The sequence below is a fragment of the Tachysurus fulvidraco genome, chromosome 8 (genome assembly GCF_022655615.1).
Source record: "Tachysurus fulvidraco isolate hzauxx_2018 chromosome 8, HZAU_PFXX_2.0, whole genome shotgun sequence".
Lineage (NCBI taxonomy): Eukaryota > Metazoa > Chordata > Actinopteri > Siluriformes > Bagridae > Tachysurus > Tachysurus fulvidraco.
The window spans coordinates 17533088-17551438 of record NC_062525.1 but is presented as its reverse complement, the minus strand read 5'-3'; the positions used below and the strand labels follow the sequence as shown (position 1 = coordinate 17551438).

Here is an 18351-nt window from a genome sequence, read left to right as displayed (position 1 = left end):
ATAGAAAAAAGACAAACCAACAGGAAGACCAGAGAGGTGTCTTTGGGAGAAAAGCAAGTCATTTTGAGCCTGAAAATCTATCAAAACTAATGCAAGGGTATAGGGCATAGTCAATACAAAAATTGTAAATTACCTGAAAAAGAAAGAATGTCATGGATTGCGTTTGCATGCCTGCTTCTAGAATGGGTTCAGTACTATATTATTAATAATATCATGATGTTATGATGAGTAACTCATGCAGTAGAAGGATTCCGTTTGCCAATTTACAGAGAAATGCATGTTTCTTTATTATACATCTATATGAATATCATCTCATATTTATTAACGGTTACAAACCAAATTGTCTTTAGTATACAGCAAAAAAACAAAACAAAACAAAAACAAAAAAATAAACAGATGTGGCCTTGCCATTCCAGTACTTTCAGAAGGGACTGTATAGTTTAGTACATTAGTTAACTGGCAGGAAATGTGCTTCTGTTGAAAAAAAGACTGTGGAATGTTCATAAACATTTAGGCCTTGAGTCTTTGAAAAACATGCGTTCTTGGTACTAAAAGTTTGCTGTAGGCTTTTATAGGAATCAGCAAAATATTAGACAGTGAAGCCGAATAAGGAGCAGATATAAACAGTAAAAGGGAACATTATGAGTGGATGAGAACAGGAGCATACACCTCAGAAACATCTCAAATAAACTAAATGGGAAATATTTATTATACCAACATAATAATACCATGCCCCTCCAACTGTCTCCTGACTCTCTGACAGTCTATCAAGGAAATACACTGGGATATATATGAAAAAAAGAAGAGTAAGATTGTTGGTGCATCTGCCATTGATTAAGATGATAAAAAGGCCATTACTTCCTCCCTCTCAAACTCAGTATCCCTGCTGCTTCAAGCACAGCCAAAGATCAGGACTAAGAGCCGAGGACCAGTTCAACTGATCCACCAACGCAACACGATCACTCCTGCTTATGCATTTGGATAGAAGTGTTTTTGACATGTTAGCACATTCAGCCACACATTGCTGTGTACTGAACCCCGTAGAAACCTCAACATTGAGCCTACTCCCCTCATTTTTGCTGAAATAATCAAGTCCCCCATTCTTATTACCATGGGAACACAGTCTGAGTAAGTAAGTAAGTAAATCAAGAGTCAGACATAAATAAGGAGAGAAAGCCAGGCTTTGGGAAAGAGACCAAACAAACACCCAAAACATGGAAAATCCCTGGTTCTGGTGCCAAGAATCCAGCACAGTGAAAATACAAGTTGACTGCTCCCTAAAACTGTTTGGGAAGAGAGGGTAGCAGATAAAATAATTAGCACAGATAACAGATAAATTAGGTATATGGTCTCTGAAGAGCTAGCTGTCATCACCTCTCTGATCCTCCTTAGAAGTCACTTTTCATCTAACAGAAACTCTGTTCTTTATTAGTCATTTGATGTTCCTTTAAACTCTATTTGACTGGTTGAAGACACAGAGTTAAATTCTTTGTTTGCTCAATAACTTCTTTCTTGTGAATTTCAGATTTATAGTTTCAACTGTATTTCTTTCATAATCTCTTGTGATCATGCTAGAATTGAAATACCATGCAGTGATTAGAATTTAAAATGATTGTTGACAGTATTGGTGGGTTTCATTTTTGTGACATATTTAGCATAATATTGTTTACTCTACAGTATATTGTCTCTGTTGTGTGGAAGCCATACTCCCTTTCCTATTTTATGCCAAAGACCAGCCCTTCTGCTATCTTTAGGTGGCTCTATTTTGAGTAACACCAAAGCAGGGCAGAGTGACTGACGCTACAGTGCTACTGAAACTCCCGTGTTTAGTTTAACACTGGACTAAAACTCTAATTTGGACTTCTCAAACCTGCAGATTGGATGAAATACTAAGTAAGGATAGGCAAGCTGGAAGAGTTATGGAGCCTCCCAGAAGTCCAGGGCTGTACACTGTTATTGTGCCCCAGTCTGAAGCTTCTGACATTGTGGATGCACAGATATTGGCACACTCTCTCAGAGTGCACGTGGACGGAATTGTTTTCACTGTGGACAAGGAATTGCTGGTCCTGAATTCAGCGTACTTCCGAGCTCTTTTTCGGTCTGGGATGAGGGAAAGTCATCAGAATGAGCTCTATTTGCAGGGAGGACTAAGGGCAAGGGGTTTCCTCATAGCACTGACTGTTGCAAAGGGTGAGCAGCCAATTATCAGTGACCCTGATGAGATTGTGGAAGCTGTTGAGTGTGCTGCCTTTCTTCAAGTAGACACCTTGATGCAGTATCTTATAGACATCATAGATACAGACAACTGCTTTCTCCTGTGCCACACAGCAGCTGTGTTTGGCCTGCTAAGAGTGTTTCACAGCGCAGCAGTTTTTATCCGTGATTCCTACCGGGATCTGAATGAAGCAGCACAGTTTTTGCCAGAGGAGATGATTCGCTATGTGGAGTCTCTCACACCTGCTTCTTTCATTGCTATGGGTACACATTCACCCTCAATGAAAATCCTGCAGGACTCCTCCAGGACCGTGTGGTACCTGAAAGAGGATCAAGGAGTCTGGAAGTACCTGACTGACCTTCCCACAGAGGCCAGCACCTCCATGGCAGGGATAGCTGTGGCAGAGAACCGGCTGTATGTAGTTGGAGGTGTGCGATCGCACAACATGGAAACGGTGGACTCCAGTTATTGTTATGACACAGAGAGCAACTCTTGGAGTGTTTTTGATGGACCTCAGCAGCCTAGATACAACTTCACACTTGTGGGATATGAAGGAAACTTGTATGCCTTTGGTGGTGAATACGATAAGATAACAATGTCTTCAGCAGAAGTGTGTGATGTTTCAGTGCGCAAGTGGACTTTTGTGAAAAATGCCCCATGTCCCGTGGCAGGAGCAGCAAGCACTGTGGCCCGAAGGAGGATTTTTGTTTGTTTCTGGAAGCCACCGAATACTACAGATATCTATGAATATATACCAGTCAAGGATGACTGGATCCTGACTACAACTATGATACATTATCAGAGTTATGGCCACTGCATGGTGGCGCATGGTGACAAACTGTATGTCATGAGAAATGGTAATTGTGATGACTTCTTACGCTGCCTAATGGACTGCTACAACATCACCACAGGCCAGTGGACATCTATGCCAGGGCATTATATCAACAGTCGTGGAGCCCTGTTTACAGCTATGGTGAGAGGGGACTCAGTGTTCACAGTGAACCGCAATCTGACACTGGAATACCTGATTTGTGGTGATAATTGGAAACCACACAGACAGATGTTGGGTTTTCCAAAAAGTGGATCACTCTGGACATGCATGCTCAGACTTCCCAGGACTGAAAATAAAGAGGAAATAAATACTAGTGCTGAACCACTGGAGATTGCTTCTAATGTTCAAAACAAGGCTGACAATGTATACCGTGTGTAACATAGCACGATGTAAGATTTCTATACTTGTGTGCCTAATATTTGTCTTGTTAATTTATTTGTGTTGTTACCTGTATATATTGAGAATACTGTGATTGCAACTGATTTGGATATAAATCAAGTGGACTACAAAAGGGGGAAACTGTTCAAGGTGTTCTAGGGAAAATCTCTTGCTTTCTATCACTACCTCACTTATGCACATGAACAGCACAAGCACTTTAACAGTGGTTTTCAAATAGCTGATGCAGGTGTTGTTAATCACTGACAGCACCCTGTGGATCTGTACTGTAGATGGATCTGGAGTTCAAAGACTTCTCACTTGGCTCCACTAATTCTCTTCATCCTCCTGTATTTCTATGAGCCTGACTACAACAACCCACAGAACAGCAGACACTTAAACAACACCCTCTTTACAAACCTTGTCACTGAAAGTGATTACAGCATTTATAAAAACTAGAGAAAAATAAATAATAATCAAAATTTAAAGTCATTGATAATTGTTTGTGTAGAAGTATGGGCTTAAAAACTAAGATCGAGAAAAAAATTAATTCAGCTTCTACACATGTAATAAACAACAGATACAAGTAGAAGTCACTTTTATACAAAATATGTCTGTGTAAAACATTACCATGCAATATACTGTATGACCCTGAGAATGGTCGATTTCTATTTGCCTAGTCTAATACTGTAATTGTTTGCTTTGCTTAGCATCTCAATTTTTATACAGTGGAGTGCAAAAGTTTGTATCCCCCTTAGATTAAAGCTGCATGCATTGGCAACAGCTTTTGGCAAAAGATTCTTATGTCAATATGCAGAAACACAGACACACACACACACACACACACACACACAAGAAAACTAAAATTAAATATCCATACTCTTACTCCATCGTGACCGGGGTGAAACTGAAACCGTGTTAGGTGTTTGTCTAAGCGACTGAGCAACTTCTTGTCATAATGATCATATGTTCCATTATTGAATGATTTGCCTGTAGTAACACAGATCACTTACTGTTCTGGGTGGAGGAAGCTCTGGAAGACTCTTCTGTGGTGCACAGACATGCATTCCCATACCTTCATTGGCCTCTCTCTCTGCTTGATGGAGTGATATCATACAGGATCAGAAGAAAAAAGTCAATGCCTTCAGAACATATTTTCAAATGAGAGCAATACATAACACCATGCATACACATTCATATACACTGTGTATCTGTGTATCTGCTTGAACACTTGATTTGTTGTTTTAAACCATTTGTATAGGTTATTAGTTCATGTTTAGTAATTGATGTGGCCTGTGGTAATATTTTAAGAGCCAATAGCCGAACTCAAGCACTTCCTATCAGACATTCCTTTGACTTCCTCTTCAAATGCTAACATCTGGGTTGCTGTAAGATGAACATTAAACTTTCACAGCAAAAGTCTAAGAGTCAGCAAAGATAATGGCAGGCATGAGTTTCTCAGCTTCATACTCCTTAATATCACTTATGTTTCTGTGGAACCACAAATGTGTTGCTTCAATGGACTTTACATACCTGAGATTACCTGATTCATAATGATTATTACAGATCCAGAAAAGATGAACTAATACTATGCAAATATTATCATTAGCATGAGAAGAAACCATAGATGAAACTGCAGAATGTCAAAACCACCAAATGTCAAAAATTTTTATTGTTCCGAACCACAAAATCTATTTCTATTTTCTATTTTATTCTTTCTCTACATTGACAAGGACTGGTTTCCTGAGCTCATCTAACACGTATACATCTTGTGGTTTAGAGAGATGTTATGTGAAGGCTGAGTCTAGTTTTCTGCACATATCATTCTTCAGTAAGTCTAAACAAAGCAGCTAGGCCTCAGATGGGGGTCTGGCTGTGAAATACTTAGGGGATTTATTAAGAAACAGACAGGAAATGGCAGTGGAGGAGGGGGCTGACACTTACTCTGCAATGTATCACCTTGCTGAAAATTAGGCCAGCAGTTTAGCATGGATATGGTTAACAACTGAGATCGCTGATAACAATGCTTGTTTCACGGTTGCAAAAAATGCTTGAGAAACTGACTCATGGCCTGATTTGCATCAACAATTTTGTGTACTGGAAAACAATGTGTTCTGGAACTGCAAGTGAAATTTTATTTGCTCTGCTGTAAGTTAGAGATCTGTACCATACACTCACCTTTGTCTGTTTTGTCTTTGTTCTGTCCAATGACAAGGACCTTGTTCATATAGATATACTCTTCATCCCCACCTTAAAGACAGCAGGAAGAAAAAGAGTCTTTAAAAATGCTTCAAGAATAAATGACATACATTTGACTCTACCAGGTATTGATAATGATAAATGATACTAAAATTATACACACTCCATCTTTCTATTCTTAAAATCTCTTGACATTTACAGAATCTTTTTTTAGCGTACAGTATAATTTTTTAAGAGTTAGAAAGAGACAATGTTCTGTGCTACAGTACTGTATGTGTTCATCTTGGTGGAACTCTTGGGCCTCCACCCAATACACACAATAAAGGCCTGTGGCAGACACACAGGCTCATATTCAATTATAATAAATAAAATCCTGCTACATCCACACGCTGCATAAATGCATTATTGAAATATTCCTCAGGAATGCAATATTTACATTTTGTTTTCATTTAATTTGTCAAAACTCACAGAGGAAAAATTAATAACTTACAGTTTGCTATAAGAGGCAACATGGTACAGCGTGCATTTCATAAGTTCATGAACAGAGTAATAACTCCTGCTCCCATCTTAAAAATTGTTTTACTGTTGAAGACAGATTGGGATTTGGAGAATGGAAATGAAGGCTATTTATAAGCTTCTACTCAAAGGAAGTGAGTGTCCCTGGAGGATAAAAGCAGCCTTGGAAAATGATACACTTTAGAGCCAGAGAAGGAAATAGAGAAGCACAAGAACAGAATACAAAAATTGACTGCCATGTGTATACATAAAAATATACTCCACACACAACTGGATCACTTTCTCTATAAAATAATTGCTGGATTCTCCATAAGCCAGGGTAACATTTCCCAACCCCACCTCCTTGTACAAACAACAACAATAGGCAAGACGAAAGAAGTGTGTTTGGGGTACAATGATGTACCGTTTGAAGACTTGTATGATTGCAGCAGGTCCGTAAGCAGGCTCTTCTGCACAGTGGCATTTCCACTCAGTTTCTCTCCATCCAGGAGCTTCAGGAAACGCTGCAGCTCTTCCAGTAGCTGCTCCAACACTGTAAAGGCACATATGACAGTCAGAACAGATACTCGCCCTGGGAAACATCACACTGTATAATGGAAGGACAATAATATTTAAGTGTTGTAGTGAAATATCTATAGAGTTGACAGTGTACAGTGAGTTACATTTGGTGAAATTTCTCAGACTCTTCCAGGTTTTGTGCAATTTATTGTGTTATAGATAAACATAAAATGGATTCACTGGCTTTTAAACTAGCATTAATCTACGCACAGTAACCTATTGTCAGTTTTTGATCACCGTTAAATATTCCCTCAGCATATACTATATATCATTTCATAGATCCAGATCATAGAACCAGACCAGTTTGTCTAACATGTCATGTGCTAGTGAATGATGCTTTGTGCTTTTGTCTCTCGCATGTATTTTATCTCCATGTCATTACAGAGGCTTGCTTTCATTTGGCATCATATCACATGCCCAGAGGCTTTTGAATTTTGTTGTTCTTGCTTGTCTTACGTCTCCTTGAAGCTGAGGGGGATGTAGACTGGGGGTGAATGATAGCTCAGAGGTCACGGAGGGGGAAAAAGGTGTGGTGAAAGAGGCCGCTTTGTCACCCGGTCTGATTTCAGCCCCCACACATCCTCCGGGGGTCAGAGCTGAACTGGCCCACGCGCCCCAGACTCTAAGCGTACGCTTTGTACCTCTTTCTCTGTCATGAATAAGTCGACTTCATGACTGAACTCAATGTATTCTAGAATAGAATTAGAGGGAAGTGGGCCGTGTTGTCATGGGGGGGGGGGGGGATCAGACTCATGAAAACAAATGTACAGTAGAGAACAATAAAAACCATGACAAATGAATCTCGGACATACAATCTGGATATACTTCAAATAGAGCAGATAATATTTGCCATCTTTTTGCCAAATATCAGTGAATGAATTTCAAATAACAACTTTCACACCCTTGTAAATAATTCATGTTTGCTAGCCACTCCCAGCTCGCTGCCTGTTCCCTGCTGATAATGAAAACATTTTAGAGAATCACACAAGGCACTTCAAAGAGCTCTGAATTGAAACTTTTCTGCAGTGTAAGGAAAGGAAACTGGAGAAGCTTTGCCCTTAGGACAGCAAAGGCCAGTTTTCACTGAGCTCTACTAAACTCGTCTTACTGCTGAGTCAGCTTACAATGTAAACCATTACATGTCATTAATTTATATATCGCTGTTTGGCTCACAAAGGCCTACAGAGGCATTTAAAGCAACATCATGTTTCTGTGTTCTGTGTGCTTTAGGATTATGTATATTTTTGCAACACCGTATGATGCAGACGCTGCATGATGCCTGTTCAATCGCCTGTCAGCCCATTTCAAAACTACTGACAGGTATAATAATAATAGCCCTAATTAAAAAACCCTGTGGATAAAAACAATATATGCAGTCATTAAAATGCAGTCATTAAAATGCAGTCATGGAATAACTTAATTACAGTTAAACATTCCAAAATATGTTCTTTAAGTTATGAAGACCCCCATCAGACGCCATAGTGTAGTCAACACACGACAAGAAACCTGTTAAAAGCTAATATTTATGCAGCAATAAAAAAACCCTCAAACACTCAGGGTTAAATTTGCTGGTTGGTTTTGTGTGAAAAACAAAACAACGTTTCAGACTTTGTTAAATATGGTTTTCACACATGCAACCAATGTGTGAATGTGAGTGTATTTCCCATGAATCAGGTACACTGCTACCCACAATCCATTCTTTCACATTGACTTGTCTACGTTTGCATTACATAAAAGCTTAATAAAGATCTCAGATCCACATGAAATAAGAAATGCTTCTGATCCTCGATGCTTCCTATTGTGTTGTAACCAGAGACTCCATCTCCCAACATTTTTCCTGCCATGTGTTTTTAGATTGGACTTTGATGCTTTTCTCCAAAGAGTTCTTGGGAATGTGGAGTCAGCTGACTTAAAACCAGATTGAGAAGAGTTTCTGTGGCTTACATTCCGGCTACACACCAGCTCCCAGTCCTTCAAATGAAACTCCTGCATGTGCTTCCCACTTCCGCAAAGTAACGAAACCTGTACTGCATGAGCTCCATACTTTCCCACAGCTTTCACATTTGACCTTTATACACAGGACTCTATCCAGCTGCACAATGTATTTCAAAGGTGTGTAAGCATTCATTCATGTAAGTCAAATAATTGCTTAAGAGTTGTGAGGTTGAGGTTCCTGTCTGCCTATGATTAAGTGATAAGGGGATGTACTTTATAACAGACTGCAGCACTTCCTCATTCTCGCTGAAGATAAATCCCAGATAAGGTTAAAAAAATAAATAAATAAAGGTTTTTCCTCATTTCATGCCATCACTCAAGGCTACACCATGAATGTTGTCGCTGCCGGATTCATAAACAGATATAACAGATCAATGCTGGGGATGACCTTGATATATCAACTCAATTGGAAACCAAATCAAATGGAAAATTAATTTAAGAGCAACAAATCTAGCCAAACAAACAAGCCAAGGTGCAGAAAGGTTATTTGTTGTTCAGTAGCATTTGTTTTGGGTATTTTTGTTTGAAAGACCGTTTCTGACTGCAGTTTTTTTTTGTGTATTGTAACTACACTTCTGATTGTAGATCATTTTGGAACCAAGTCATCAGTGAAGATGATCTTCAAACTAGTATTATAAAGAGAAGAGGTGTAACAGCATTTTAGATGTCATATTCAGAAAATACTTTGAAGCAACTCCTTTTTACAATACATACATTTAAAAGATTTGTTAGAATCAACAAAATGTGAAATCAAACATTCAATTTCACATATTTTTTTTTTTTTACAATGAACACAGCTGTGCTGTAGCATAAAGAGACAAGCTGTCATTGTGATATTTGAGATATTTGTCTTCAGGGTGTGCTTTGTAAGTTAAGCTCACTTTGTTATCAAATTTAGTAATATGTAATTGAGATAAAGATGATATGGCAGCAATATTATAAATATATAATAAAAGTACAACCCAGAAAAAAATAAAGCAAAATTGAAATTTGCTTGAAATGATTAAAAGTCTTCCAGGTTCCCAAACTTCACAACCTCCTATAAAGTTATTTGACTCATCTATACATTACAGCTCAACTAGTCAACGTGTTTTTAATTGTTCATATAAATTATTCAATTTGGGCAAGATTTACCCGAAACCAAAGTTACTGTACACATGATGCAAACTGTTTGTCTAGAAACAATCATACAATATATACAAAATAATAAGATAGGAATTCATCAATATATTCTGGAGCTGATATATATATATATATATATATATATATATATATATATATATATATATATATATATATATATATATAGTACAATGTTTCCTTCTATATTGTTGTATTAAAATGCATTTTTTAATGATGTCACATTAAGATTATTTTTCAATTAACATTTTGTTTATTTGTTAAAACGATTGTTAAAATCACTTGGGCCAATTTGAAGACATGTTTTTCTTTGTATGATATGTGAAGTTCAGTAAGCTATGTAGTATTAACTTAGAGAGGTTAGTCACTTAATATGCTCTGCTTGCAGGTATTCAACATCATATGAGCATACAAACATTTTTGCACAGGTTTTTCAAAATCGGGATATTTGCAGCAATAAAATTCCTCAAATGGTTAGGTTTAAACTTTATAATGTACTGGCCCTACTGATTATTTCATTGATCGTTTATCACTTCCATCCAATTAAAAAAAGTGATAACATTGGTACTAACATCAGCTATTTGATCCTACTGTCAAAGGGGTCATTACTCTCAACATCTAAAAATTACATGGAAACTTCCTGCACCGTAACACTACATACACCAGATGTGATAAACAATAATAAAGTGTATCTATATACACACTAGGTTAAAATGGAAAGATATACTATGGTAAAAATAGTCCATATTACCTTGTTACACAATAAAATCATATCATATTTGATCATATAACATTATAACATGATCATATTTATTAATTTATGTTCATTCAGCCATGTTCATATTATATGTGTTAATCTCAATGAAATCAAATCATTGGGGTCAGTTAAAATAAATGTTCATAAGATTATTCTGCTATAATTTTAATAAAGCTTTGTACCCTCTATACCTAAAGCATTAGATTAGAAGTGGATTTGTGGCATTTCTGACACTGTACAGCCTGCTACATGTACACACTTTGTGAACATTTAGTGCCTGTGCTGTGAACTTGGACTGTGCTGTCTCAGTCTAGCTCTCTGTCTCCAGTCTCCATAAGGTCAGTTTGTTTATGTTAAGCAATCGGAATTAAACCACTTACTAAACAGAATCAGATTTGACTGAAAACTGCAACACAAACGCAATTTCCCACAATTACGCTTTATCAAACGTAGCCATAATATTCTTTTTGGACAGAATCTGCATAATGGTGAGTATTACTGCCAAAAACATCAGCAGTTTATTTCATCCATAGAGCAACATCTTCAGTACGGACTGCCAAAACACACACAAGAGCTATACAACATCCTAACACTAAAACAGACTAATTTTACCTATGGGGCTTCCTTCCTTGTTAGGATTATCTAAAAAATGTCTGAATGCTTTACAGTGTAATTTATGTCATAAAACAGCCTGACCACATGTTTCTCCGTTTAGATGGAAAATCAGTATGTTCTCTATTGAAATATGCCAATGACAGAAATATGTATCCACATATATTTTTAGATATTGTTATATTTTATATTTGTGTGTGTGTGTGTGTGTGTGTGTGTATGCGCATGTTGTATCTTGTTACTGACTGCTGTAACACAAGAATCTTCATCATGGGAACCACAAAAATCTGTCTATATATCTACATTTTGCAGACACTCAGCAATTGAGGGTTAAGGGCCTTGCTCAGGGGCCCAGCAGTGGCAGCTGGGTGGACCTGGGATTCAAACTCATAACCTTCCGATCAGTTGTCCAGCACCTTAACCACTGAGTTACCACATCCCACCAGTCTATCTATCTATCTATCTATCTATCTATCTATCTATCTATCTATCTATCTATCTATCTATCTATCTATCTATCTATCTATCTATCTATCTATCTAGGCAGGCTCTTGGGTAAAAAGGATTACATTTTTTAGTATGCTCTTGTGTATTTCCAGACTGCCAAGCAGCAGCAGAAGCCCCCGTACCTCTTTAATAAAATCCTATAAAGTGCTGCTATGCTCTTTCAGACACTATTTCCATACAACCGCTGTAAATAAACAATACATGAGCATTAATAAAAGTTTAATCTCTCTCTGAAAGATTCCTCTGTTCACCGTAATGAGATCTGGTCTATTCTTACAGAACTGCACCCTTCATTAACATAGCACGTGTATATTTTTCCTCTATTACAGGCTTTGTTGTCAGATTGTGAGGTCAATGCAGGTCGGTAGCCTTGCCGCTTTGGTTTATGCTGGTCAGTGACATGAGTTCTGGCTGTGCTGTGAGCTCAGGCCGTGCTCTCTGAACCTGCTCCAGCAGTGCTGCTCTGCCTACAGGGGAGCAAAACAGGAACAGATGCTGCAAAACGCCTCACGCTCCAAAAACAGCGACCTCACTCAACCTCTCCCTCTTCTCCTTTTGAACAAACACTCCATAGACATAAAAGCCAGTGGCTAAATTAAACCACTGCATAGTCCAGTTCTGCTGAATCTTTTACAAACACCTCTGCAGATCGAACGCCTACATGCAGCCTCAGTTCTTGCCTCAGTTTTTTGAAGAAGCATTGCACAAGCTATACAATCGTTTTGTCCATTAATTATTTTTCACACTGAAAGTGTGTCGTTCATAGCGGCCATTGATGATTCCAATTGATAATAATATAATTCATGAAGCTGTGTTTGAAATTGAGCTGAGATACATTATATGTATCTCAGCTCAATGTACATTATATGTAGTGAGGCAGCTTGTTTAATCTACACAAAAATTAGCATGTTGCAATAATGATGGAAGCTCAAACTAAGTTTTTTTTTTTAAAAACTGGGAAAATTGAAAATTAAAACTGGGAAAAACCGAAAGCCAAAGTCAGAAATACCAACACAACACAAATTCTTGCTGATCACATAGTCTTTAATAGAGATGTGCACCTTGCCTTTTTTTTGTAATCCTGCATGCAAATGTATTATTTTATGCTTGTACGTACCCACGATATTTTTCGAACAATTTTAGATTGTTCTAATTCCCAAAACATACAAATTTAAATGTTAAAGCAGAACTCAGCTCCATATATTACTGCTTGTGCCTTCATAAAAATAAAAACTTCACATAGATCTTGCAAGCTCTCTCTAAAAAGACACAGATCCTATTCATATTTGTATGCATTTCAAACACGTTATCGGTTCAATACATGTGATGTATATTCATGTTTGCATACCGGTGACAAACTACTAACACTGTGCAGTATTTTAACCGTATGCATGTACTATAATGCATCCATTTACATACATAAAGTTCATATACAGTGCTCGATCCTCTAGCACTGCTCGATCATCTCTCAGGGCACAAACAACAGAGCCACATCTTCTTTAATTAATTAAATGAACACTTAAGTATTTAAAGAAAAAAGTAGAATTTTCATTTGTGTACTATACTAAACTTTCCTCTCCAAGTCCCTGGCCTAGTGAATGAGTATGAGGATGTACAGCAGTTCTATTGGTCACTCTGGATAAAGATGCCTGCCAGATGTAGTATAGTACTTTGTGTACACTAACATATAATTAATAGATTTACAGTTACAGTACAATGTCTATATTTACTCTACTACTTCTAGTTGTACACATAGTTAGTGTACACATAGTACTATAACTGTATCCATAGTGCATCTGTTTTAATGTTTTTGTATTGTATTCAAATATATTCATCTGTTCAGTCCAAATAATCTATTAATTTATGCAACTGTAGACATAATACTGCAACTGTATAGTAAATATATGCATACAGTAGTATTATAATTGTATAAGAGTGCAGACGTAGACGTACAACTGTACTGCTGGTGGTTTAATAAGACACCACACTATCATTTTAAAGGTCTGCTGATTATGTTCAGGTTTGAGAGTGATTCCTGCATGCGTACTGACTCATAGTTAATCTGACTATACTGTACACTCTTTCAGAATACAGCCTCTAGACTGGAAGATGTGAATGAACACAACAAAACAATAACAATCCTTATATTACCCACACAGACCAAATATTTCTGACCCACTTGTACTCCAGAAACACTGCCATTGGTGCAGTCATTACTCTAGACAAATCACCACTGACCTCTCTGTCAACGAGAGGCAGTGAAACAACAAAACCACCTCTTGTGGTCTCGGCCTTCTTGAAGCCTACAGCATGCATGTCAATGTGTTTAGACGCAGTGCTAAGTCCTTCTCCCCAAGCCGTGAATCCTGTGTAGAGTAATGCTGTATGTACTAAAAATAACACACTAAAGAGTCTTCACACTCTTGGATCTCTTTGGAAGTCAGAATAATACAGATCTACCCCCTTGAAGCTCCTTCCAAAATATCTGACTTAAGTCTGAACTCTAAGTGAAATGGTGCACATCTCCTGTTCCAGAACGTCAGCGTTTTATTACAATGTTTACCAGGTCCGCTATAAAGCTGATACACTCCAAGCTCTGAACAGAGCAGCAGGGCCCATGGGTGGATCAGGAAAAAGTGGTATCAAGCAGAACCTCAGGGATGAGATCTGGTTGCCTGCACTCTGCCTTTGAAGAGCAGAAAGAGGCGGAAATAGTCAAAAGTGGCAGGATAAAAACAAACACATCCACATCATGGATTAATTTAGAAACCTTTCAGAAAGCACTCAGCTGCATAATAGCATGAGCTATACCCGCTACAGGTTAAACTGGAAAGAGTGTCTCTTTTTCACGGGTTTGTATAATAGTGTAAAGGTTTTTCATAATTGTACATATTCTATAAGTCTCTAAAAGAGTGCATGCAGTCCCACTTCATCACTATTCCTGACATAATTAGTAACATCTCAACACCAGAAATCAGAATTGCATCTAAAAAGACATGTTTCTGAGAAAAAGTTTTATAAACATTTAGCTTTAACGATACATAAACACACATATATGATACTTGTTCCTCTAATGACGATTGAGAGCACTTTTTTAAGGTACTGAAACCTTCAGATTTTTACTGATCTGATTCTCATAAAGCTGAAGTCTATATTCTCATAGAAAACGGTTGCATCTGTTCTGAAACCTTTCACATTTCATTAAGTGTCTTGCATGCACAACACTAAATATTATCTTCATGTAGAAGATCCGTTCTTTGCAGAGCTAACAGTGATAAATTCCCTTGACAAAAAAGCTAAACCCGAAAAATGCAACCAAAGATTAATGAATACATACAAAATTTCTAAAATATTTTCATATGGGATCCAAAAGACTGCCATTAATAAATAGTCTTGGATTTATATCATGTGTATTCACACCAATTATAGAATTCTTCATGATGTAAATCCTGGTGTAAGTAACATGTTTCATCATGGAAGATATTACACACTGCTTCTCAAAATGCCACCCTTCCCTGCATCTGTCCCCTCCCTCTATCTTCTTCTTCCCTCCCTCTCATTCTTATCTCACAAAAACAAAATTCACAAAGGCTGTCTATGAGGCAGGGCCCCTGACCACAACAACTGCTGTGTTGTTCCAAACAGCACCCGACTTGTAAGAACAAGTCATAAAATAGCCAGATTTTAACTACTTATGCCTCTGAATCATTCTTATGTGTTTAGGGGCCCTGAGCTACTTGGACTAATAGAGCTTGACTGGCTTAGAAACAGAATGTCAGCATGCCTGTTTCTGACAGTTGACACAGAGTTTGAGATAGACATGAAAATGAAAAATCTTATAACTTTTCATACTCAAAAGACTTCTTTTATCTTTTCCATTTTGTCTGCCATTATGATTTCTGAATACCTGCAATCAGCCTCCATGATGTAAATGACCCACTGAGGTCAGAGACATAAAAGGTCACTGTACAGTAAATTTCAATATTTCAACATATGCTCAGACTTGTAAGCACTTCTTGTTTTGTTATCAGTGTAAATCGATCAGTTAACTCAGCAGGACTTTTAAACGTTATGCAATTGCATAATTTGGAGATACATTGACTGGAACTTCCAAAGATCCAAGATGATAAAAACCAAAAATCCAAAATTCCAGATGCCAATAACCAAAACTGAAAGCCACTTTAAATGCAAAGATGGATTGCCATGTAGTATGGTTACTACATGTTATGTTCTGGTATGTTCTGGGAATAACTGAAAGTAAAGTAAGTACAAACATCCAGGCCTTCACAGGAAGTACAATTACGAACTGAAACTTATATATGAAAGCCATTATTGTGGAACAAGCCAGGTCTTGTTTCACAACGGAGCATGTTTTTTTCAAGTGCTGATAAATAGAAGTTCCACACAGATGCCGTAAGCTTGTAAGGAGATTACAGTAAGAATGCTGAGGAAGTACTGATATTTTTGTTTTCCTTTCTGCCTGTATATTTAACATATATAAAATATTCGATTCGATTCAATTTATTTTTATAGTGCTTTTAACAATTTCCCATGGTCTCAAAGCAGCTTTACGGAAGTATGAAAACAGAAGAGAGAGAAAAAGAAATAAATATAATAATAATAATAAGAAGAAGAAAAAATAAGGATAAAAAAAATAAATGAATATATACAATTAAAGTTTAATTTATTATACTATATCTATCCCTATCCTTAATGAGCATGCCAGAGGTGACGGCGGCAAGGAAAAGCTCCGTGAGATGATATGAGGAAGAAACCTTGAGAGGAACCAGACTGAGAAGGGAACCCATCCTCATTTTGGTGACACTCTACAGTAAATAGCGTAAATGTAAATAATGTCCTTTCTACAACAATTGGCATCGACAATCCTATTGGCATCCATCATGACTGTCAGCATTCAGTCATAGCAGTCAGACCCTTCAGGGCTGTGGATGTCTTACATAATCAGAAGGAAATATTCCAATGCAAAAACAACAATCAAAGACTGATAGTCTGGGCAGGATTTAAATTATGTAGCTAACGATAATGCGGTTGGATGGACATTAAAATCTCATTGGGGTTCGTGATCTTGGATTAAGATGAGGTGGACTGGCTGGGGTAAATTACCTCTAGGTGTGAATAAACATGTTAATGTGTGTCTGGTACCCTAAATTCAACTTTAAAATATCGTATTTATACAGCTGAGTCGTGTGTTAGTTTTGTTGTAGCAGTTTAAACAGTGAGCATAAATAACAGCAGAGGATGGACATTAAGAGTCTTCTCACATCTATTGAACCCATCAGCATACAATAACCTGTTAAATACTGCCAAAACAGTCCAAAACTGCAGACAGCCTAACTAAAGCACTACAACTGCTTACTATTTTGACATAGTGGTTAGTGTGTAGTGTACAGCACACTTGTTTGGGACATAGCCTTGTTGTTCTCCCAGCAGAGCTGTCATATCTAACAGTTTATTCATGCATTAAATGAGCTTCATTGGGAGAATGAGAAGCAGTCGAGATGGTCGGATAGTGCTGATTACTCATGGTCTCGAGTGGAAAATTCAGAAGTCTAGAAGAATGTTTAAACAAAATATAAACATAAATATATAAAGCATAAATTGAGATGTGGGGCAACTTTTTTTTTATTATTATCTGCCTTTGTACCCACTGAAGGTAAAATGAAGGATTGCACTAAACTTGAACTTGAACTTGAACCAGCGTTGTGCGCGTCTGAGTTCCGACTGAATTCTTTCACAACCACTTGAAAGTTAACATAATCAGCAAACATTGATGGAAAAATGGAAAAATCGCTTCGCTTACCTTTGTGCTTGTCCATGCTTGTAGAGGCGGAGATGGACACTCCGGAGCGCGCAGTGTCTCTGGAGCAGAGTAAAGAGACCCAAAGTTCTGTGATAAACGATGAAGGAGAGAGAAACTCCACATAAACACACACACACACACACACACACACACACACACACACACACACACACACACACACACACACACACACACACACACACACACACACACAAATACTCACTCGCTCTCACTCACAGCCCCGATAAGTCAGGCTTGGAGAGAGTCTCTCTCTCTCTCTCTCTCTCTCTCTCTCTCTCTCTCTCTCTCTCTCTCTCTCTCTCTCTCTCTCTGTCTAAATTTCCCTAATTAAAGCCACTGAAAGCAAAACTATGAACTAGAAATTCAGAAGTCCATTCAGTCAAAAATTATTAGGGAAATTATGAAAACAAAAGACTGAGAAATCATGCGGTTAGAGTCTGAGACCATTTCATTCAATTTAATAAACTGGGGGTCACTGGCTGAAAGGGCTGACCATTCAGACGTGCCACCCCACTACTCTCTCTCTCTCTCTCTCTCTCTCTCTCTCTCTCTCTCTCTCTCTCTCTCTCTCTCTCTATATATCACATCTATATATATATATATATATATATATATATATATATATATATATAAATATATATATATATATATATATATATATGTATGTATGTATGTATGTATGTATGTATGTATGTATGTATGTATGTGATCATTTTAATAGTTCCTCTATTTGTAATTATATTGTGGTTAGTTCTCTTTTAGTGTAATTTTTTGTGTAATGCTTTTGTAATTTCATCCACTTT

At 37.4% G+C, this 18351-nt stretch overlaps 2 protein-coding genes across 4 annotated transcripts in view; one reads left to right on the top strand and one right to left on the bottom strand.

Moving 5' to 3' along the window:
• afap1l2 (actin filament associated protein 1-like 2) overlaps positions 1–17820 on the bottom strand; it is a 29814-nt gene extending 11994 nt beyond the window's left edge. Inside the window, exons 1-5 of one of the 3 annotated variants that reach the window (XM_047817505.1) lie at positions 17751–17820; positions 17528–17586; positions 6541–6669; positions 5601–5672; positions 4436–4518 (exon numbers count right to left, since the gene is read on the bottom strand). In XM_047817505.1, coding sequence (XP_047673461.1) covers positions 4436–4518; positions 5601–5672; positions 6541–6669; positions 17528–17543 — 300 coding nt within the window. In that variant the 5' untranslated portion in view covers positions 17544–17586; positions 17751–17820. Of the gene's footprint in view, positions 1–4435; positions 4519–5600; positions 5673–6540; positions 6670–17527; positions 17714–17750 lie in introns of those variants that run through there. The other 2 variants (XM_047817507.1, XM_047817506.1) reach the window with 2 other exon arrangements.
• LOC113638965 (kelch repeat and BTB domain-containing protein 13) lies at positions 1818–4472 on the top strand. Its single transcript, XM_027140567.2, has one exon. It carries the CDS (start codon positions 1920–1922, stop codon positions 3423–3425), a length of 1506 nt encoding a protein of 501 aa, XP_026996368.1. The 5' UTR covers positions 1818–1919; the 3' UTR covers positions 3426–4472.
• Positions 17821–18351: the final 531 nt, after the last annotated feature.